This window comes from Stylophora pistillata, chromosome 7 (genome assembly GCF_964205215.1).
Source record: "Stylophora pistillata chromosome 7, jaStyPist1.2, whole genome shotgun sequence".
Classification (NCBI taxonomy): Eukaryota; Metazoa; Cnidaria; class Anthozoa; order Scleractinia; family Pocilloporidae; genus Stylophora; species Stylophora pistillata.
The window spans coordinates 33,130,777-33,154,004 of record NC_142525.1 but is presented as its reverse complement, the minus strand read 5'-3'; the positions used below and the strand labels follow the sequence as shown (position 1 = coordinate 33,154,004).

At 38.7% G+C, this 23,228-nt stretch overlaps 2 protein-coding genes and 1 long non-coding RNA gene across 3 annotated transcripts; 1 reads left to right on the top strand and 2 right to left on the bottom strand.

Annotated features, from left to right (window-relative positions):
- Positions 1 to 669: 669 nt before the first annotated feature.
- LOC148727502 (uncharacterized) lies at positions 670 to 2,989 on the bottom strand. The gene is given in 2 exon segments (XM_088726762.1): positions 670 to 1,343; positions 1,346 to 2,989. Coding segments are annotated over 2 exon segments (756 nt in total). The 5' UTR covers positions 1,775 to 2,989; the 3' UTR covers positions 670 to 1,016.
- Positions 2,990 to 7,252: 4,263 nt separating this feature from the next.
- Positions 7,253 to 7,598, bottom strand: LOC148727501 (uncharacterized). The gene is made up of 2 exons (XR_015989293.1): positions 7,380 to 7,598; positions 7,253 to 7,286 (listed from the first exon to the last, which is right to left on the bottom strand). It is a non-coding gene; the product is annotated as an uncharacterized LOC148727501 (long non-coding RNA).
- Positions 7,599 to 13,623: 6,025 nt separating this feature from the next.
- Positions 13,624 to 14,718, top strand: LOC148727500 (uncharacterized). The gene has a single exon (XM_088726492.1). The coding sequence runs from the start codon at positions 13,624 to 13,626 to the stop codon at positions 14,716 to 14,718; it is 1,095 nt and encodes a 364-aa protein (XP_088582618.1).
- Positions 14,719 to 23,228: the final 8,510 nt, after the last annotated feature.

The window sequence follows — 23,228 nt, the reverse complement described above, 5'->3', positions numbered from 1 at the left end:
GACAAAAGAAAAGTAGAGCGCACTCAGGAGGAGAGGGGTTTCTTGAATAAGGCTAAATTAACTACACTGTATGAAAGGAGGCTTCAGGATATAGAATGCTTGATGTATAAAGTGAGGTATGGCATGTGTCCTCAGAGCATCAGGAACTTGTTCTCATTAAATAGCACTGGCTACAGCTTTATAGGGGCTGATTTTCACATACCTAGATTTCATTCGGTAACATATGAGAAACATTCATTGAGATATCTAGGACCAAAATTGTGGAATAGCTTGTCTAGCAATATTAGAAATTTACCATCGTTGCAATCATTTAAACGACAGATTCGTGATATCAATCTTTCGCTAAGCTTAAACCTGACTGTGAGAACTGCATATTCATGATGTAGCAACTGACGTATTACTTTTACATACACAGGGGTTTCAATAAGTTCTGAAGTAGGTGTCTGACCCTATTAAAGTAGGTGGCTGTAACAGGGGACCATAGGGCCCCTCTCCCTAGTGGGGTGGGGGTATGCTCCCCTTAAAATTTTGGAATCTAGAAGCCCGTAAATGCCATTTCCTGCAATCTAGCATAGATTTTAGTGCTAAATATTGATTGAGTAACCACAGCAATAGCGACAACTGTAAAATCAGCATCAACCATAGACTGATACAATACTGAATCGTGGAAATTTTTAATTACATACAGTATAAACAGCAACGAGAATCATTTGCTGATGCATAGCTGGAGTCTAGAAGTATTAACCAAATGAAATAGGAAAACAATGTTTACAAATAAAATGGCGGAATATCTTGCCTCGTTGTTGTCTAGTCTTACGATCAATCTATGGTCACTAGCACATTCCAATACTGATTTCCACATGTTACCATTACTTTTAAAAGCTACAAAAAATTGCTCGTTACTTAAAAAAAAGTATTTAAACTACTGCAGCTTTGGATAAATGAAGAACTGCTAGCCAAGACGAAGTAGTGCAAAGACTTTGCCACTCTTACTACATAGTATGACGCACATAACGTTAGTCATAATCGTTGTACGACTCAAAAGCGCTATCTGAGTCACTGTCTCCACAATCCGGTAGTTTCATCACAGCAATAGCAGCATTAACCTCAAGTTGAAGCTGATCTTCCTCCTCAGTCTGAACTACTTCGCTGTCATCAATAAATTCAACCTCTTCATCTTCAGTTTCAGAAATCTCCACTTGAACTGCAACATCACACGTTGAAACCGTAGAGGTGATACGATTACCAGTTGCAGTCTTCTTGGCCAGCTTCCTTCTAGGCTTCTCCTTTAACCACTGTTTGACTGACACCTTCACAACACCAGTGCTTTCCAATTCCTTTTAATTAGCTTTGGACCATTAATTGAAATCTGCATCAGTGCCTCAAGCATATCATCTTTTAATGTGCTTCTCATCCGCGTTTTAATGCGCCTGATTACTGAGGCACCCCTTTCAGGCCACGCGTTGCTTACTGGCAAAGAGAGGCACACCTCAGCAATGCGGAGCATCTCAGGAAAAAAATGCTGGTAAGTTGAACTCATTGAGAGCATCCGTTCTAGAAGCCACTCTGTTGGGGACTTGGTCAACATATTGTTTGTTGGCCTAGAAATCTCAGGTGGAATGTGTTCTCTCATTTGTAAAAAGTTATATTCCAACTTTTGCCATTCAGAGAGGAGTTCCTCCTTCTTTTCATTTTTCTTTTCCTCAGGCTTTCCCTGGAAGAAGTGTTCAGCCAGAATTTGTACATCTTTGACTCCATACTCCTTAAAGCCCATGTCAGATCTATTGGGAAGTGCAGTGACATCAAATATGGGGAATGCAGTAAGGACGGGAAGGCTCTCGTCATATCGGTTGTTGACGTTCTCCTGTAGGGCTTTGACATACCGGTTAGTGAGGTTAGTTAGATTTTGTTCCTGATGGACCGAAGGAGAAGACACTGGCGCTGCTACGGCTATCGTGGTTGACGAGGCTTGGGGAGAGTACGTCGCCGTAGCCCGCCAAAATTCAACTTTAAGGAGGCTGGATATAGTTTTTCACTTTTCTGATATAAGATATTTAAACTAAAATTATGAAGCTTAGCTTTAACGAATCGCGATCACATTTTCCCCTGAAATAAAGATATTATTGAAGAATCAGTTTGTTGTAAACATGTTGAAAAATTCGTTGCCATGGCAACGTTGCTGGCTTGCAATGCTGGGTCCAAAATTAGATTTGACTTGAATTTTCTTAAAAACTGGACGGTGAATTTATTTTAGATTTTGCATGCGTCCTTTGACTGTCTTGGTCTACTTGACTGTTAAGTTTAAAAAAATTCTGTCAGAAAGTTTAAGGAAAAGAGGCCTTTTTTAGAATTCATCGTTAACTTTTTTTCCCCGACAGAATTTTTTCAAATTGTTGTTAAACATGCACAGAGCCGTTCAAAGTTAACGTGCAAAAAATAAAAAAAATTCACCGGGTGGAAACGGAAATACGTAAGTCTAAAGTTTCAAATCTCCGAAAATTTCGACTGGACAAGATGGGCAATTGCGCATGCGGAACATTTGTGTCACGCCACGACACTTGCCACGGACGCCACAAGGTTTTGGACGTCTTCTTCGCCAAACGTCCTTCGCGCTCTTCTAAAGTGCTTTTTTTTGCTAAGAGAGGTTCACCTTCTGGGTGGATTGCACCTGGAAATGGCTGCTGCTCTATTTGCCTTCAAAGTGCTGGATTATTTTGTGCAAACTGTCGGGATGTTTTGTTCCTCTTGGAGCTGATCGACGCGATGCGGTTGGCGATTTGCTAAGAATGGAGACCAGTGCTTCCTTCCCACCATTGTTGTAAAGATCTTTTAAGTCATCGTAACACAGACCGCTTTCTGCAATTTTCTGAATGATGTTTTCTTTGACGAGGAGCCCGTTATCGCCCTGTGAATAGAGCTTGTCTTTGAAAGTTTATATGCGTTCGTGGCGTCCGTCAAGAAAGTCCATGTCTACGAAAGCTAAGGCGGATTTCACATGCTGTTGTTCACAATGTCAGCGCTTGTTAGCTGCAACCAAGAGGCTCTTGGTTTTGGGACATTAAAGATAGTTAAGTGAGTCGAATCTGTGGGTCATTTTAACGTGAATATTATCGGGAAAATCTCTTGTGTTGGAAGCAATTGGAAGATTCCTGACAATATTTACAACAAACTGATTCTTTAATAATATCTTTATTTCAGGGGAAAATGTGATCGCGATTCGTTAAAGCTAAGCTTCGTAATTTTAGTTTAAATATCTTGCGTCGGAAAAGTGAAAAACTATATCCAGCCTCCTTAAGCAACGCGAACTACAAACCTAGTACGGCTGAGAAGTTTAAAACCAATAAGCGTCTTCGCGGTAGTTTTTGCACGTCTAAAAACTCAAAATGACTTCGTTCAAAGAGACGAGGGATTCCAACGTTTGGAAAGAAAAATTGTAAGTGATGCTGTGCACAGTGAATGAGTGAATTAAAATATTTAAGCTTACGTGTTGTAAAAAAGCCAGTTTGGAGCTTATAAACACCAAAGCAAAGTTTCTACACGGTCCTTCATGACCCTCGTCATTCCTCGGCTTCAGCTATTTGAATTTCAAGTAGTCTTTGAGGTTTGAAAAGGAAAAGTTGGACTTTCTACTTACGCATTTCTCCTGGCGTTCGCTGCGTTCTCCATGTGCACACTGCTTCGATCCTTCGACAAACCCGGCTGCAAAAATAAAGGCAGATTCACTCGGTAAGGGACAGCAAGCTTGATAAATATTCACGATAAGCCATTTTTAAAGATGGTAAGTGTATTTCAACAGTTAAAATTGCTCAGGAGAATGTACAAAGCGAAGAAAGAAGCGAGATAAGTTCACGTACCACAGACTACGCCGAAACCTTCCCACTCGCGTAGAAGGATTTCCCGCTACGGCTGGATGGGAACCACTGACATGCGCAATGACTCGTTTCTGGACAATTTTACTTCCGGTAGCCGTAGCAGCGCCAGCCGTAGTGATTAGCTTTAAACTCCCTAATTCACTTTCCACGGGCGTAGAGGGAGGGTGAGTCCACAACGAAAAATAAAGGAGTCAGCGGTACTAAGCATAAAGATACTGGAAAGTGATACGTAACTTCCGATCGGTAAACCCAAAACAAGTTCCGGTCTTTAATATGTCACATTTTCGCTAGCTGGCGGGAAAATCGTCTCACATGGCATGCGAAGTAGGCTGGTTTGGCCAGCCGAAATATAGTGCTCCGTCTTAAAACTTATCTACGTTGTATCGGTCTTGCCTCTATATTTATATTCGTTATTTTGGGCCGATTAGATCACCGCTGATCTAACGTACAAGAGTAGGATTATCGTCCACAGTTACCTGCTGAACGTTTCACAGAAAAGGAGGGAATCTGATCCCGTTTCACACACGAATTTTAATAACATTTACACGCCACATTATATTTGTGGCTTCTTTTAACCATGCTTTTTTTTTTGCATAGATTCACGCATCACGTATGTTTTTTAGTCATTCACTTTTTACGAGTCACACAATAATTTTTGCCCTCGTCACTTGTTCTTTGCCGCCCTAGGCGTTATCTACACAACTATAAAGCAGCCTTTAAAACTGTTTCTGGTCACTTCTGAGTTGCTTCACATTGCCTTTATTTATATTGACCCCTGACTTAATTGATTAAATTATTTGCAATAAAATGTCTGACTGAGGGAGGAAGCGAAGTCTACACCCAGACAGCTAGCATGAAAATATTGTCCACATCGGTCACAACCCAACCAGTCCTCATTATCTTCCTCTTCGCATAATTTACAAACTGCGGTGTTCCGTACAAAATATTACATGAAAAACCACTTCTTTGAAAGTCCCGGTAACTTAACGGGCCCGTAAAGCTGTTCTGTTTTCATTAAAGATGGGGATTTCAAAAGTTTTGAAAATGTTACAATAAAACTATCAGTTAAACAAACAAAAAGGGTTGGTTTGGATGCCAGAACCTTCTTTCTTATCCTTTAACTTTTGATTTTCAAACATGGCTTCGGACCCGTTAAGTTACCGGGACTTTCGAGAATCGGACCCCTGAACTTGTTGTGGGTTTTACCGATCGGAAGTTACGTATCACTTTCCAGTATCTTTATGCTTAGTACCGCTGACTCCGTTATTTTTCGTTGTGGACTCACCCTCCCTCTACGCACGTGGAAAATTGTCTCCCCGAGCGAGCAGGGAGCGGGTAAGCGGGGCATGAAAAATAGTCCGAGATATGAGTGGCCAGCGGTGAAATAGCTTTAATACATCATGTACAGACAAATCATTTGTAATTGTTGTAGTAAATGGTCGTGGTAATATCCCAAAATGTTAACAATAAACTTTGCTAAATAACAAGTGAAGCAACTTTCCAAAAGCGTCGACTATACAAATATTGCATTATTGTGTTATTTTTGGCTGAACACTAACAAATTTCTGGAGAGCACTGAAGCAACATGCTAACTGCTGTGACTGAATGGGGGAGAGGGTTGTAAACAACTAGAAAATCTGAATGACATCATGTTAGCAGCCATGTGTTTGACCACAAGTTCAATACAGGAACATTGTATTAGTCGTTATAACCTATTTAATAAATTCCTCACCGTATTTTGTTGAGTAATAAAATAAACAAGTGGCATTAAAAAAAAAAAAAAAAAAACGATGAAAACAAAACTGCTTACCAAATGCTGAGAAAGATAGGGTTGTTGGTCAGGGCCACCGAAGAAGAAACCTACTTCGAGGAATGATGTGACACTAATAGCTCGGTACGAAAACTGGCAATAAATAAGGGCGAGGTAATAAAACTATAACGAAATTTACATACAGCGAATAACAAAGGAGCGTAACTAACGAAATACCAGAGGGAACAGAAAAGAATACACGATAACAAGTAAGTGAGAAAATGAAAATAAAAAGGAAGAAAAATTTGCCCCAACAACTACTCTAATAAGCAATGAAGGCATCGGGAAAGGCATCAAAAAAGCATATTTTTGTTTGGTAACTTGCCACGCGACGAAAAGAAAGCATCGGGACTTCGGATCATCCAAGACGTTAATCACAGCAGCCGTGCTTTTCACTTGATTTTTGCAATCTCTATTTTTTTTCCGGGAAATGAAAGCTAGGAAACTCTGCAGAAATTGAGTTCTCGATTTGAATGATTTTTGAGTCGCTCCCGAAAACTCCACTACCCGTAAGAATGAATCTCCTCATTCGGATTGGCTTGGGTGCAGTAGCTTTGGCCAGTTTTTCCGCGCAAGTTGTCTGAATGTGCCTTTCGCAGAGACGAACATTTCACCTGCCGATAGGGTGGCTTCTTTTCAGATCAAGTGAACTATAATGTCATGTGTAGACCTTAATCTACCAGGATAACGAATACAGTTCTTGGTAATCAATCACCAACGACCTACCAAGTGCTGTTACCTCTGGCTTTGTCTACATGTACGCAGATGACACAACCGTTTACTGCATCGGGGACACTGTCGACAACACTGTCACTTCTTTAAACAAAGCTTTATCGGAACTGAACAGTTGGTGCCTAGAGAACTCTTTAACCCCTCACTCGGCAAAGTGTGAAGCTATGCTGTTGATGAGGAAACCTCACATCGGGCCACTAAATTTGGTGACAATTTGGGAGGATCGGATGGAGTGGGTGAAACACTCTCGTCTTTTGGTTGTTACTGTCGACGAGAGTCTTTCATGGACCCACCACCTTACTGATGTTAAAAAAGAATTTTGTAAACGAACTATGCCTATTGAAAAGGAGTTAGTTCTTGAACAGAAACGCCCGATTGGACTTATACTTCAAGATAATACTTCCATCAGTTCTATACGGACTAGTCGTTTGGGGCGGCTGCCCTATTGCAGAGCTTCTACATTCCCAAGAAGTACTTCACCGTAGGGCGGCCAGAATTATATACAACTTGCCCCGAGATATGCCTACTGAGGAAGTTTACCGACATTCGAACTGGAATACTTTAACCCACTATCATAAACTTCTATTAATTAAACTACTCCATAGCGTGTTTATAGGTGAAGCACCTACGGCTCTGTCATACTTATCAAATAAACCATGCACCACATACAATTTTCGAAGGAGTAATAATATAATCGTCCCGCGTTTTAACTCGCAGTTTCTTAAAAACTCTATTAGCTATAGAGGCGCTATACTCTGGAACGCTGTCTCGAAACATTTCACAGACCAGTTTGTTTCCTTACTCGGAACTGGTCAGCTCAGACGACCACCACAAACCGTATAATATTATCCAAACTTTAATGATTATTCGATCTAAGAGAAATACATTTGTAATTCGAAATCAGAAAACGTAAATTTAGTCTTAATCTCATGGCAAAATTCAAGAAAACATGACTGGAAACTTACTTCTGTGGCGGGTCGTAAAAACAGGTTTCTCACTTCAGGTTAGCAGATTCGGGTAAGCGAACAGATACAAAAATCGACTTCTCTCTCACTGATTCTTCTGAAAAAACTGGTTTAAATCACGACAAGCTAACACTTTAATCATTGTGAGGAATTAATGTTAATCACGAGTTGTGTTAATTAAATTATATCTGTCGTCATAGGCAACGCCTATTTACTAAACGAAACACAGTTTTCAGTTTTTTATCGCAGAGTGAAGAAGGACTCTTATTTTAAGGATCTCGATTTTAGCGCACAGTCGGTCAGTCACTACGCAGGCACTACCAAGATTTTAAATGCTTTTAACTATTTTTATGTTTTAAACGCTGTAGTCAATTAATGTAAATCATTTTTATTATTATTACTGTATATTTTGTAGAGTGATTTTAAGTGACACTATTCTTATTGTTATTGTAATCATATTTACACGACCCCACAAGCTCCCAGCTTTAAACCTCATCGTGTTTAAATAAAGGATATGATTGATGATTGATTGATTGATCAAAACATATATTCGGGAGTGTCACTGGTCCAAAATCGTAACGTGATGGAGCCAACAATATGAAGAACATCCCAGAATTCAAAATGTTTTATTTTTGCTCGATTCGAAAATTCAGTTTTCATCCCGAGTGCATCTGTTAAAGTGAATAGAAAGAAATTTTTGAATGGAAAACAATTATTTTAACATTTTAACATACGGTTGTTTTGAGAAAAGGTCTCATAAAAACGAGGGGAGATAATAAAACGCGGAGCCCTACTCCATAGAGTACCCCAGGGAGTAACTAAATGAATTACCCTATGGAGTACCTAAATGGAGTACCCCTGAGAGTCATGTATTGATCAGATGAAATACTTTACGAATACAGTAAATCGTTTAGTTGTACATATCTTAATGTATTTTGAGCTTGCCAGCTGTATGATTGTCACAGTTCGATACAGTCCACGAATTGACCGCCATCTTGAATCTAACATCAAAATGCTGGCTATCATCATCATCATCATCATCATCATCATCATCATCACCATGACTTTATTATAGTGTCCAAAAAAGCTATGAGCTAACTTAGCCGAGGGTAAAAAAATACCTCTACTAATTGGGACACTAAAATAAAACCAATTTTAAGTTAAAACAACTAGCCTAAGTAAGTATACTAGAGGATAAGAATAGATAACTAATAATCATAATGAATACACTTGATATTTACACTAGGATAATACGTTATCTGGAATAACTTGAGTATATAATATATAATAAATAGGTAAATAGATAATAAAATATAAAGCAACAGGTCAATATGTCAGCGGTCAGCGATGGCGGTCGGTCGACTAATTTTTAGCTCCGCTTTTATGCTGGATTTACTGTGTTTTTACCGTTCAGGTTTTTTTTTGTAGTTTGAAAGTCGGGAAGTGTTTCAAACATGTCAGTACAATTACGGATTAACCAAAGCGGGGGACTATATGACAATGGCCGTAATTTACCCCAGTTTATTCGTGAGAGAGTCTTAGATCTCCACCATGCAGGTCTTTCGCAAAGAGGAATAGCACAAGAGCTTTGTACAAGTCGCCACTTTGTCCAAAACGTTATTCGTGACTACGATGCTTCGAACTCCTCTTGTCAGCCGGTTAAAGGTCATAAAGGGCGCTCTGTTCTAACGCCAGATGCCATTCAGTGTATAGAGAACGAAAAACTGTGCAAACCGAGTATTTTTTATGGTGAGTTACAGAACAGGCTAGTATTGGATGGTGTTGTCCACCCCGCCGATCTACCTCACCCGAGTACCATCAGTTACCTTTTGAGAAAAGAACTCTTGATGACTAAAAAGAGAATTCATGCCGTGCCTTCCGAATCTAAAACTCAGGAAATAGAGGATGACACCAATTTCTATCTTGACCAAGTCAGTGATTTAAACGTCAGTCCGTGCACTTTTTTGACGAGGCTGGTGTATCAAAAACAACACGAACAGGTGTTACGCACATGCACCTATAAGAGTTCCAGCATTTGAGGTTCAACGATCGGCGTCTAATGCTAACTATACCATAAACCTCATGCATTCTTGTCTTGGAGTAGATCACGTTAGTGTCATTGAAGGTGCGTCAAACGGCAATGAACTTTTACTTTTCTTCGAGGAAGCTGTTCACATCACAAAGCGCGATGGATCTGTTATACTCGAGAGGAGTGACACAGTCATCATGGATAACTGTCCTTTTCATCACGCAAGATTTGCAGAGATGAATTTGAGAAATATGCTCGCCGAATATGGAGTTAACCTGTTGTTTCAGCCTGCGTACTCCCCGCACTTCAACACGTGCGAGCTTTGTTTCCACCAAATCAAAGCTTTTCTCAATCACTATCCTGAGATGCTAGCGGAAAATGAAACAGAAATTGCCATCTATGAGGCCTGCAGCAGAATCTCACCGCAAAATTCGGTTTCTTATTTCAGACATTGTGGATATGTAATATAAGTTTGTTTTCGAAAGCCCTGAGAAGTATTGTTGAAAAAAAGGATGTGATAACAATAAAGAATCCTCATCAAATATCACATTTACCAAATATATAAAATAAAGTGACATTAATTTCAAGCTGTTGTATGTTTCATACAGAGCCTTGAAAGGACGGAAAAAAGTATTGCGTGACAAAAAAATGACTGTGTGTGCATGTCAAAGGTCGACATAAAGGAAAAGAAAATTTGCATATTCTGAAATTTACTCACGGTGGAATGTAAAGGCTAAATTTGATTGGTTGGTTAAGGAAAGGTATTTCGAGGCAAATTCCCGCGCTTCTCAGTATTTGGCAAAAGAATAAAGGCTGATAGTTCGAAAGAAACTGTTTGGGGCTGCGTCGGTGAAAAGAATTGACTTCTTTTCACCCGGCTCTGAAATATACTTGGGAAATTTCTGACAATTCTTTATCCTTCTTAGACGTCAAAGTTTCAATTGAAGGTAACGGTTTATGCACTAGTGTGTATTACAAACCTACAGACTCGCATAATTACTTGTTATATTCGTCTTCTCATCCATCTCACGTTAAGAATTCCATTCCTTTTTCTCAGTTTCTAAGACTTCGTCGTTTATGTAGTAATTACTCTGATTTTCACCACAAATCAGAGTCAATGTGCCAGTTCTTCGATAAACGTGGTTACCCTGTTTCCGTCGTTCAAGCGGGTTACCACCGCGCTCAACTTATTGATCGACATTCAGCACTACAAACGTCGCATAAGGAAGATTCCGACCGCATTCCATTCACTCTCACGTTTCACCCTTACAACCACTCAGTTAAATCCATCATTCTTAAAAACTTTAAATTACTTCAAAACGATCCAGAGACAGGCACTATCTTTTCGCAGCCTCCGCTCATTTCATTCAAACGCGACAAAAACTTAGGCAATTTTTTGGTCAGAAGTTCTTTCAGACTAATGAGCAACCAGGCACTTTTAAATGCGCTCGTGCACGATGCAAAACGTGTCCTTTCATTCACAACACTGATAAAATATCGGGACCTAAACGATCCATTAAGATCACCGATCACTTCACTTGCACCTCCGCTAATGTAATCTATTGCATAACTTGCACTTATTGCAAAAAGATATACATCGGCGAAACAGGCAGAAGACTAGGTGACCGATTCCGAGAACACCTTGGAGACGTGGAAAGGAATGACAAGGACACATCGAAACCAGTCGCTAGACATTTTAATTTACCTAATCATTCTAAGCAACATATGGCAATCTGCGGTCTTTCCTTGCACTTAGGTGGCACGGAAAGCCGTAAAAATCTTGAACAAAAGCTCATCTTTCAAACCGGCAGTCTAAATCCCACAGGGATCAATGAACGCTTTTCATTCCACTAATTTATTCATGTTTTTCTCGTTGCCATGCACCCACCAATAACGTAGCTCCATTTTCTGCCTTTAAAAGCACACACAACCCACAATTCCTCTATTCGCTCCGACGAAGGGCTAACGCTCGAAACGTCAGCTTTTGTAATCATTACGGTGGCCAATTTACCATTTCAACTTTGTTGATATATCCAAATTATTCAGTATTTGGCAGTTCGCCGTCGTTTTGAAGGAAAATGTCTGAACCGAAGTCTGAGGTTTATCTCTGGTTACATTCTATTTCTAATGGACTTGGACTGGAAAGGTTAGCAGTAGAGTTCGAAAGCCGAGGTTTTCGAAAGACAAGTTCGCTAAAATATATCAAATTATCAGATCTTGTTGTCCTGTTCCCCTCACCTCACAAACTTCTGATGGCTGAGAAGAGAATAATAGAGTTTGAACTTGAACGGCTAAAGCAAGGAAATCCTGGAAAAAACCTGAGCTTGCCACCCCGAGAGCTCTTTCCGCCGTCGTCTACAGAAAAAGGTTTCGGTGTAAGTTCATTGTTATCTCCATCTAATTTGGTGTTCAATGTCATGCAACTGAACAACAACGGCACTGTCAGCGCGAATATTGAGGGCGAAACTGCTGAGGAGAATAAAGCCCCACAAGTCGGTAGTCAGACAAAGTCTTATCTTCAAAGGCGAGAAGCCCAACTTAAGAAAGATAACGTGCTTTTAGCGGCACAGATAGAAAGCGCGCGAGAAATGCTGACGGAGAAATGGCGAATGTTCGAAAATTACGACAATAGCGGCACCGGGCGGCAAAAGCTGTGTACTCTTTGTCACGCTGCAGGGCATAACAAGACCAAATGCCGCAATGCTCCATGTAAAGGGATTGCCTTCTGCAACAATCGAGATAAACATCCAGAAGTTAGAGCAGAGATACAGGATCTAAAGAAAGTTTTGAAAGACCTGGAGAAGAGGCCAGACAAGTCAAAGAATAAGTTTGACACATTCAAGGCTGCAAGAGAAAGGGCAGCAAGTAGTTTCTTTGCAGTGATGAGGCCAAGATTAAGGACGCAAAACCACATTAAATATGTCGACAGGAGCGCTTTGGATAAGGATCTTATGATCCTAAAAAGGGCAATGGCCAACAAAGTTCCTCTTGATGAAAGGAATGATTGGGAACTACCGCACATCATTGAACGGTACAAGAGATCAAATGTGGACACTCTTTCATTACAGGATCAACACTGAACTTTATTTGTCAGTCTGTTCATGCCACTTCGAACTTTAAGGTCAACACTGATTTCCTTAGCTGTATTAGATCAACATTAACCGTTCGTAGACGTGTTAATGTGTTGTGTTTTGTGACCTCCCGGTAACTAGTATGCATGAACCTATCATATTTTCACTGTTTGTTGAGTTTTTTTCTGGCGATAAATACGTATGGTTTCAAGCGTTCGCCTTTGGAATTTGTTTATAAAATACATCTTTCTTTATTTCATTTTTTTGATGTAATATCTCTTTGTTGATTCAGTTTATTGTTTGAAAACGTATCTCCCTTGAAAATTTCAGTTGGAAAAATCTCTGTTTTGAGGTTTTTGTTGTATTTATTTTGATTTTACAAATTCGGTAGATATACTGATTCGAGGTAAAACCGTTTCGTCTTCAAAATTTCAGGCCGTGTCAATTCGGTAAATATATTTGTATCGAGTCGGTTTAGTCTTCAAAATTTCCATTAATTATTATTCGGTAAATTAATTATAGAAGCTTTCATCCTCGACATTCCAGATCGTGTTTCAAAAAATACATTTTATAAGTTTACCCGTTCGTGATTTAAAAAATTCTTTACGTCTGAGTCCGTTCAGTCTTCAAACTTCCCGGCCACAAAATCCGGTAAGTTATATAAGCTTTCTTCCTCAAAACTCCATACCGTATTTCGAAAACTATTTGTTAGATGTTAAACGGCCGTAATTTGATAAATTTTATTTACGTTGAGTCCGTTCAGTCTTCAAAATTCCCGGCAGCAATACTCGGTAAATTATATAAGTTCTTGTCCCCGACATTCCAGACCGTGTTTCGAAAAATATATTTCATTACTAGTTTACACAGCATAGTCGTTAAATTTACATACGTTAAGGCTGTTCAGTCTTCAAAATTACCGGCCGCTATTCGGTAAATATTTATTTGCTTTTACCGTAAACGAAATGAACAACATATTTATTTCACCGTAAAAATAAACTAGAAGTTTTCGCATGTATTTGACTGGAGCAGTTTAATTTGACCGCTGGTGAACGAACTCCCATTCTTTTGTTTCGCACTTGTCTTGTGATTGGCTGGAAAACGTGGCCCCGGTTGAGTTCGTTTCCACTGTAACTTTTGAAAGCTCATGGACTTTTTACGAGAAGAGGGAAGGAGGGCAAGAAATGCAAGCGTCAGAGTCTCGGTGTATAAGAAAAAAGAAACATGGCAGCTCTATAATAGGAGTGAAGCTATCGGTCGAATTCGAGATTGCAATCCGAAGGACGTCGTTAACGTAGACTTAGATTACGTATTTGAGGCTGGCCTTGGCATCGCAACTCTTGGATATGACATCTCTGATATTATCAACTCAATTGTGCGTTTGGATGAAAAGGGCATCGATTCGTGGGTAAGAAAATGCGGTGAAGAACAAGAGATGATACAGAAACACAGAAGAGGGGTTAAGGCCAAGTACAATGATGTTAGAGAAAACTTGGAGTTGTTTGAACATGGCACAGGTACAGTTATCCAGAACCACTTCGTTTTAACCTGTAGACATGTAGTTGAAACTGCCATCTTTCATGAAAAATTACACGTGATCTGCATTTCTAATGCTCAGCTGGAGGAAGAATTGTTCTGCAAGGTAATTTATGATGATGTAGCTAAAGATCTGGCTCTTCTTCATTGCCCAAAACTGAATGGAAATGCTATAGGTCCATTACAATTATCACATGAAGCTCAGAAAGATGGCTTCGAAGTTTTCTGCTTTGGTTACCCCAACAATCATTATGGAAAGACAGCACTAACTGTAAAGGGTTTGATATCTGGCTCAGACCAGGAACGCTATGGACGCCCACCATTGATGGTGTTATGTTGCGAAGGACTCAATCATGGTTTTTCAGGAAGTCCTGTGGTACTGTTGTGTGATTCTGCAGTCGTTATGATCGGAATTGTTAAGGAGAAACAGATTAAACGCATGTTAACACCTGAAGAACAAACATTTCTGGGGCGAGTTTATGAAAAGTACAATCTTGAAGGAAATGTTGACAGCTTGACCTCAAAGGATGTACTTTCAAAGCTGGAGCAAATCGGACAGAAACTAAATGAATTGGAAATGTCATTTCCATCTGGATTAGGCAATGCTATAACAGGGGCTACAGTCCAGGAGTTTTTAAATGAGGCCAGTGGAACTTATGAAAGATGGGATTGTGAGGAGCTGAAGAAATTAACTGTAATTAATTAATTAACTGACATTATGGCGGAAGGTATAGTGAATACATTATGGCGGAAGGTTGTGCTCTCGTGACTACAGCTTTCTTGGCGATATTCTTGGCCTCTTTGGGCAATTTGCCTCCGCACAATGGCCTCTTCGACTATTATTACCATCGTGCACAATCAGGAAAGATCGTTTCTTGGCCACGAGTATTTTTCAGTGCAAATGTAGACGTTGGTGCTACCGCTGTCGCTACACGTGGTAACTTTCGAAAATTTAGGAGCCTGCAGCGTTCAAAGTTCCTCTCGAGGCGTTTTAAATACTATTCAAATGCCTCCTGTGCTTTTAACCCAGCTGTTTTCAAGATCCTACACAGTGGTGATGTTGAAATAAATCCCGGTTACGCACCTAAAGGCACGACACGACCTCGAAGACAAAATCACACTTCGAAGTTGAAGGTATTCTACACAAACGCCAGGAGCATTGTCAACAAAGTTACCAAATTACAATTGCAACGGGCTAATAGTCAAGCGGATATCGTTGTTCTAACTGAGACGCATTTAGACTGTTCGATTTCAAGTGAGGAAGTTATTGGTAGCGATTATACTGTCTACCGGAAAGACCGCGCCGGCAATGGAGCTAGACATGGCGGTGGTGTTTTGATCGCGACGAAGAAAGACATAATCACCTCAATACGAGAACACCAAGATCTACCTTCTGAGTTACTATTTGTTGATATAATCACGGACGGAGGGAAGAAATTAACGATTGGAACATTTTACAGGCCGCCAAATAGTGACTTGAAGCCTCTGGAAGACCTTCGGTCATACCTTTCTTCGATTACAACCACAGATCTTCTCATTACTGGAGATTTTAACCTAAGCGAGTTTGATTGGTCTACGAACCATCCTACTAAATCATCTGAGCATCACTACCTCCTGTCTGAAATAGTTCAAGACCATTTCTTGTATCAAATGGTTGACGAGCCTACTCGTGGGAACAACATATTAGACCTAGTACTAACGACTAACATCGACCTGATAAATAACTTGGAAGTCGGTGAACCATTCTCCGATCATAATTCAATAACATTCATCGTAAACACTCGCCCCTACCAACAACGGATCTCAACTAAAGAAAATTATGCATTCAACAAGGCAGATTGGAATCATCTAAGATCTTTGTTCAGTTATTCACCCTGGTACTTTACAATTGAACAACAAGACATAAATGCTAACTGGGAAGCATGGAAAGACCTTTATTTTGCAGCGGTAAACGAAAGTATTCCCAAGTACCGGCATAGAAGAAAAAACATCGCTCCATGGATTACGAAGGATTTAATTAAATTGTGCAGGAAAAAGAAACACCTTTATAAAAAAGCAAAAAAATCCAACAATGAAAATCACTGGGCCGCCTATCGTACTTTGAACAATTCTTTGAAAAAGAAATGCAACTCAGCCAAATGGAGACATCTTGAGGCACTCGCAGATAAATTGCAGGTAGAGAATAATTCCAAGCCTTTTTGGAACTACATGCGTTCAATAAGAAAAGGAACTAACGACCTATTGTTCCTAAAAGATGGAAGTGTAGAAATTACTGGGGATCAGGAAATGGCACAACATATGAACGCATATTTTGCATCAGTATTTACACAAGAACAAAAGTCTCTTCCGGAATTTGATCATGTTCTCAATGAAAAGTTGTGCAATGTATTATGTACACCTAGCGAAGTGGAAAAACATCTGAAAAACCTAAACATACACAAATCCCCAGGTCCTGATAAATTATCGCCTCGTATCCTAAAAGAATGTGCACTGGAACTATCTACGTCACTTTGTAACTTATTTAACATGTCGTTCCAATCCGGCTCACTACCCAACGACTGGAAAATTGCACACGTTATTCCAATTTATAAAAAGGGACCAAAATATAGAAAGGAAAACTATCGCCAGGTCTCGCTAACATCTATCATCAGTAAAACGGCGGAGAAGATTGTGAAATCGAGAGTTGTCTCATTTTGGACGGAACACCAACTACTAAACCCAAGCCAATTTGGATACCTGGAGGGCCGATCGACAGTGTCACAACTTTTAAGCTGTTATAATGACTGGTGCTTAACAAGAAATTCGTCTAAAGTGTCTGATGTAATATTTCTGGACCTGTCAAAAGCGTTCGACAGTGTCCCTCATGAGCGCCTACTTTTAAAACTCAATAGGTACGGGATAGATGGGCAGCTGCACCTGTGGTTCAAGAACTTCTTAACCAATCGAAAACAAAGAGTTAAGGTACGTGGATCGTACTCGGATTGGTCACCAGTTACATCTGGTGTCCCTCAAGGCTCAGTACTGGGACCGGTTATGTTCCTTATTTATGTGAACGAAATACCTGGCATCATCACGTCTACTGCCAAATTATTTGCCGACGATACTAAAATCTACCGACAGATAAATAATATCGATGATTCTATTGCTTTACAGATAGATCTGACCACCCTCAACCTATGGGCGGATCGTTGGCAGATGAAATTTAATTCTACCAAATGTGAAGTCATGAGAATAACACATAACAGAGACAAAAAGTCCACGCGGTACAATATATCGAGTACAGTGTTGAGGGATGTATCTAATTACAAAGATCTTGGAGTTATTATGACTAGTGATCTGAAATGGTCAAAACATGTTGAACAAATAGTTCACAAAGCAAATAAGGTTCTTGGCTTACTTAAACGCACAGTAGGCGGTAAAAACAAAGATATTTTTTCAAACTTGTACAAAACCTTGGTTCGTCCAATCTTGGAATACGCCTGCCAGGTGTGGTCACCACACCTCATCAAAGACATCGATGAAATTGAGAAGATACAAAGAAGAGCCTCGCGAATTGCCTTAGGCCAAAGAAGACAAGAGATGGCGTACACGGAGAGGTGTAAAATTCTTAAATGGAACTCTTTAGTACAAAGGAGAGATTTCCTTTCCTTAGTGGAATGTTATAAAACTGTATTCAATCTAAATGGATTGAATTTCAGCGACTATTTTGAACTTTGTAAAAACACTAAATCGAGATCTAACCACCCATATAAACTACAACTCAAACTCGCAAAACTGAACTGTTACAAAAATTCTTTCTTTGTCAGAATTATCAAACCCTGGAATAATCTTCCTATTAATTTATTTAATTTTTGTGACAGCCCTAACGTTTGTGAGTTTAAATCAAAATTGAAGAAACATATGAATATTTATTGAATCGTCATTTAATAATTGATATTTAGCTGTTTCTTATTTGACTTTTTTTATTTTTTATTAACTAGTTCTGTAAGATTTTTCACATAAATAGGAGACCCTTGATATCGGGCCAACCTCTGGGTTTCCTTTTTCTTAATAATTATGTATTTACATGTTGTTCTGAAATAAAGTATTGTTAAAAAAATTGTTAAAACTGTCTGCATCATCTTCAACTGGTTGAAGGTACAAACTCACACAAATGGTTTTAGGTTGCTCAGTTAATTTAGTTTTAATTTAATTTAAGATGAGTGTCTGCTACTTTGAACTAGAATTTAGGTAAAATTGTAACCAGTAGTTTCTGACAGTTTGCAAACATGAAATGAACAATAAGTTAAATTGGCAGGAAGACAATCTAAACTAAATTTTTGCCCAAATGAAATATAAGAATATTAGAGGGGTTATACCAGTGAAACTTTTGTTTCATCTCCTGGGGCCCATTTCTTAAAAGTCCTGGTAACTCAATGGGCCTGTAAAGCTGTTCTGTTTTCTTTCAAGATGGGGATTTCAAAAGTTTTGAAAATGATACAATAAAACTATTGTCTAAAGAAACAAAAAGGACTGGTTTGGGTGCCAGAACTGCTTTCCGATCCTTTAAATTTTGATTTAATACGTGACTTCAGGCCCCTTAAGTTACTGGGACTTTTGAGGAATGGGCGCCTGGTTAGTAACAACCCCTTGCAGTTAGTTGAAAAGATTTCCCATATTCCTGATAAAATAACCGAGTCTGTTCTTCATAAGTAAGTCTGTGTTCATTAGTTTAGCTAGAATTTATGATTGTTATTTTTACACTCCTGGAAGTGGCTATAAAGGCTTTTAATAGGCCATTGATTAGAGAAGATGATTAAATAGATAGGAAAGCAAAAATAGCTGAACTGTGTATAGAAAAATACTAATGTATTACATTTAATATAGCGCTTTAACTATTAAAATATTCTAAAGTGCTGTACAATATTAAAAGCATTCTTAAGAAAAAAGATAAGTCTTCAACTGTACTTAAAAAAAGTCAAAGTTCATATAGTATCTAAAGCTAGATGGCATAAATAATACTAATAATAAGAATATAAAATTACAAATTAAAAGCTTTCTTAAAAAGATAAGTCTTCAACTGTATTTTAAAAGAGTCAATGTTTCTACAGTCTCTAAGACTAGATGGCAAAGCATTCCATACTGTTGGTCCAGCATGGAAAAAGGCTCGATCTCCAAAAGTCTTCTGTGTCACGCTAGGGATTAGCAGCAATGTTTCAGAATCATACTGCAGGCTGTATCTAGTTTTAGGCTTTACAACAAGTAGTTCAGATAAATATTGTGGTGCTAGGCCATTCAACGTTTTAAAAAATTAAAAGCGCAATCCTAAATTCTACTCTAAATTTCACCGGCAACCAGTGAAGTTCCCTAAGTATGGGAGTAATATGAGCAGACTTAGAATTAAGCATGTAACCCGAGCTGCCGCATTAAGAACTTTTTGAAGTCAATCATATTGATATTGCGGAAGCTTATACTAAAGAGCATTGCAATAATCTAAATGTGATGTAACAAACACATGAATTAACTCTGTGTAGGCAGTAAATACCCTATTTTTGTCTCAGTCAGATAGGGAAACTCAATGCTTTTTAAGAATGTCAGTGTGTAACATATTCCTGGTGCTTGATGAGCCAAGAAGTACCAGCATCATTCTGGAGTTACTTTAAAGTGACAGTCAAAAAAGGCAACTGTAGTAAGTTATCATTGTTTATCTCATAATGTAGTCACTTGCAACACAGTGATGAATAAATTTAAGAGATTTACTAAATTTGATTTAATGATTAACCCTGTAACTCCCAAGATCTGCTTGTTAATTCTCCCCTCTAGCAAATTGGTTGTAAGAATTTGGTGTTTAGTCAAGGTAACAACTTCTACCAGTTAATTTTGAGTATTCTCACTGCCTTTTTGCTGGATAATGTATGGATATTTCAGAGAGAAGATACATGTTAACCACTTCTGTAAGTTAAAGAGTTAAGGTCAATGTGTAAGAATTCAAATAGATCTTGTGATGTTTGTAAGAAGTCTAGAGTATACTGTAGGTAGCCTGTTATACAATAAAAGTAAAATTACTGTATTTTAGTGTGTTATAAGTGCAATAGTGATGCAAGGCCAGATTTAGATTTAATTTCAAACTTGGACCAACTTAGGGTCCAGTAAGCATGCTGGTGTATCTAGGAGCCAATCCTGATTACCTGTCATAGCCTTTATCAACATATTTCCTAGAAAACTACTTTAAGAAGTTGTTTTAAAGATGATTAATGTATTTTTGGTTCAGCATATGAAAAGGTTGTTGTGTGAATCAAATCTGTTCCGAAGCCATTGCAGAGTTGAATTTCCCAGCTAAGCCTGATGAGAAGAATGGTTCCTAATTGATTCACTCACTAATCTTTTCATGTACTTTTCATAAACACAACAACAACAACAACAAAAAAACCTTTAAGCATCAGGGGGGTATTTAGCATTGCCGCCAATTGGGATCAAAATTAAAGAATTATAAAGGTGAAAAATAAATAAGCAAATATGTAGAAAACTTCACATTCAAATACTTTGAAATGTGTCCTAAGAATCATCAAAATACACAAATTACTAGGGACCTTAAGCAACCATGACGGCGACGGCAACGAGGACGTGGAAAAACAAGAGATCTAATTGGCAGAACAATAGCTCAGCACGTGCGTTTTGAAACTTTGTACATTTCTTAGCCGTCCTATGCAAAACAACAATGTGAAATCGCCAAAATTTGCGTCATCTGCGAACCGAAACCGTGACGGCAAATTAAATTAATTTCCATTTGGGACTCAACGCTACTTCTATACGTCATGCTGAAGTTGAGCTGTGACACCGTATGAGTACTAAGCTCATGCAGCCATTTTTGAAATTCTAACTAAGAGTAGAAATTCATTTTTTAATCGAAGTCTTCCTTGGCATTGCCGTCCTGACTGCTTAAGGTCCCTACTAATACACAGAATAACTTCTTGTTTAAAAAATTTAGTGCCTAAACTTCATCTGCTATGCAATTTTACCAACTTTAACCTACTGCCAGCTGGTCAAGAACTTTTGTACAATATATCTGATGGAAAGAGACTGGAAATGATTCAAGAACATGTTCTTTGCATTGTGTTCAAGGAAAAAACTGCTACATATGATATACCACTCACTAAAGCTGGACCAACTACCAACTACATCATACATCTGGATGGAGAGAGGCACTGTGAGAGTAAGGTGCTTTGCCCCAGAACAAAATACATTGACCTGCCCAGGTCTAGAACCCAGACCTCTTGACCCAGAGTTCAGTGCACTGACCATGAGGCCACTGTGTCTCTGCTGTTGGTAATGAAAAGTTTAGTGTTTAATCTCGTTGAAGATACAACTTGTTAAAGGATGTTCATAACCCTAACACTGTTTTTGGTTATTTTTAAAACAAGTCCAGATATAGTTGCAGATTAAAACTTTTTAAATTTTTTTATTTTTTCTGTCACTATGTCTAACAGTTTTTGGCCAATTGAGATTTATTCAAGTATTCTTAAAGGCAGGATCTTAGAAGTCATCCCTCCAATTTCTTCATAGCTTAAAAGGTGGCTCGCACTAGTTTCCTCACGCGAGGAACTGATAACTATTGCGTCACGCGCGAGAGAAACATGCGAAAGAAGCGCGAGATTAAGATGGCTCGTACCGGTTTTCATCTTTGTGATGGTTTGTAACTTTGAAAGAATACAACAGAAAGACTGACCAAGGCAAGTTGAACACTTTTACGGGGTTGAATTATATAATTATTGGTTATCAAAAAATAGGTGTCATTTCGTCACTAGCAGTTTCCATGGCAACGCTTTTAGAGGCTTATTCAGACGCATTTTTTAGCTTGTGGCTTAAATAATTCGAAAACTAACCCGGTGACCCTATGATTTTTTTCAGTGATTGCTTTTGGCACTTGAAAAGGAAAATGCACAAAGATTTTTAAAAAATTATACGGAGCGGAATTTCAGAAAATCAAGAAAAAAGGCAATTTTCACACATGGCAAATTTCCTTCCGTAGAATTTTCTAGTTTATTTTCTGATGATTCCTTTCGGCGTTATTATCATATTGGAACAATAAAAAAAGAGGTCACCAGACTTGTTTTCATGCAATAGCTTTCGTGAGTTTAGCAATTTCCACGCGCGTTCTCACGCCTTTAAAAATCTGGATTCTATAAGATAGACATTTGCTTAGGATCTGTTATAGCTACCGCTGACAGTTGTGTGTGCTCGCGCGAGCGCCTACAATTTGATGTTTACAATTGTTTACAGCTAAGAAAATCTTTAAACAGCTGTCAATGACAGCCTCTCGGGCTTATCTTATAAATCCTACAAACGACTTCTGGCTATATCATATTATTTTCCTTTAAGTTTCAAAGTCTTCTTTCACTTCAGGTAGTTTATCCTTCACTTGAGTTTTTTTTTTTTCTCCATCGCAAGGTTTCATATCGGTTGAATATTTCTTTTAGATGTGAAGTGAAGCAACCTTTACTTCTCCGAAAATCGTCTCCTTTATCTTAGTTTTTAATCTCCTGCATTCACAGTGGCCGCTCAACACATCAAATACACGTTCTTGGGTGAACTTCTCACAAGAGTAGAAAAAATCCACGCGCCACCATATCTGTTTTGAATTTTCATCTTTTGATCTCGCGCTTCTTCCGCACGTTTCTCCCGCGCGTGACACAAGAGTTCTCTGTTCCCCGTGCAAGGAAACTAGTACGAGCCACCTTAAGCCTATGAAAGCATTGCCATGGAAACTGCTAGTGACGAAATGACACCTATTTTTGGATAACCAATGATTATATAATTCAACCCCGTAAAAATGTTCAACTGGCCTTGGTCAGTCTTTCTGTTGTATTCTTTCAAAGTTACAAACCATCAAAAAGATGAAAACTGGTACAAGCCACGTTAAGTGCCGTGGGGCCAAGAAATGCCTTTACTTGTTACTGTGAAGAGTTGTGATAGGTTTAAATAAATTGTTCAGCCTGCTGACCGACCTTTGTCTTTAAAGCATTAAAACTCAATGAAAACTATTGAACATTTTGCAGCCCAAAATGTGGATCTCTTCATCAATGGTTGCCATTATTATCATTCTCTTACATTCATGCAAATGAGCCTTTTGAGTGAAAATTATTTTGTCTGTAAACATGTCACTAAGATGATTGTATTAGGCCAGCCATTTATGAGAGGTCTATTGAAGCAATTTTTGAGTTAAGAGTAGTGTTGCTC

Excerpts from the sequence above, each read along its gene's own strand:
- LOC148727500 (XM_088726492.1), top strand. The coding sequence starts at position 13,624 with ATGGACTTTTTACGAGAAGAGGGAAGGAGGGCAAGAAATGCAAGCGTC.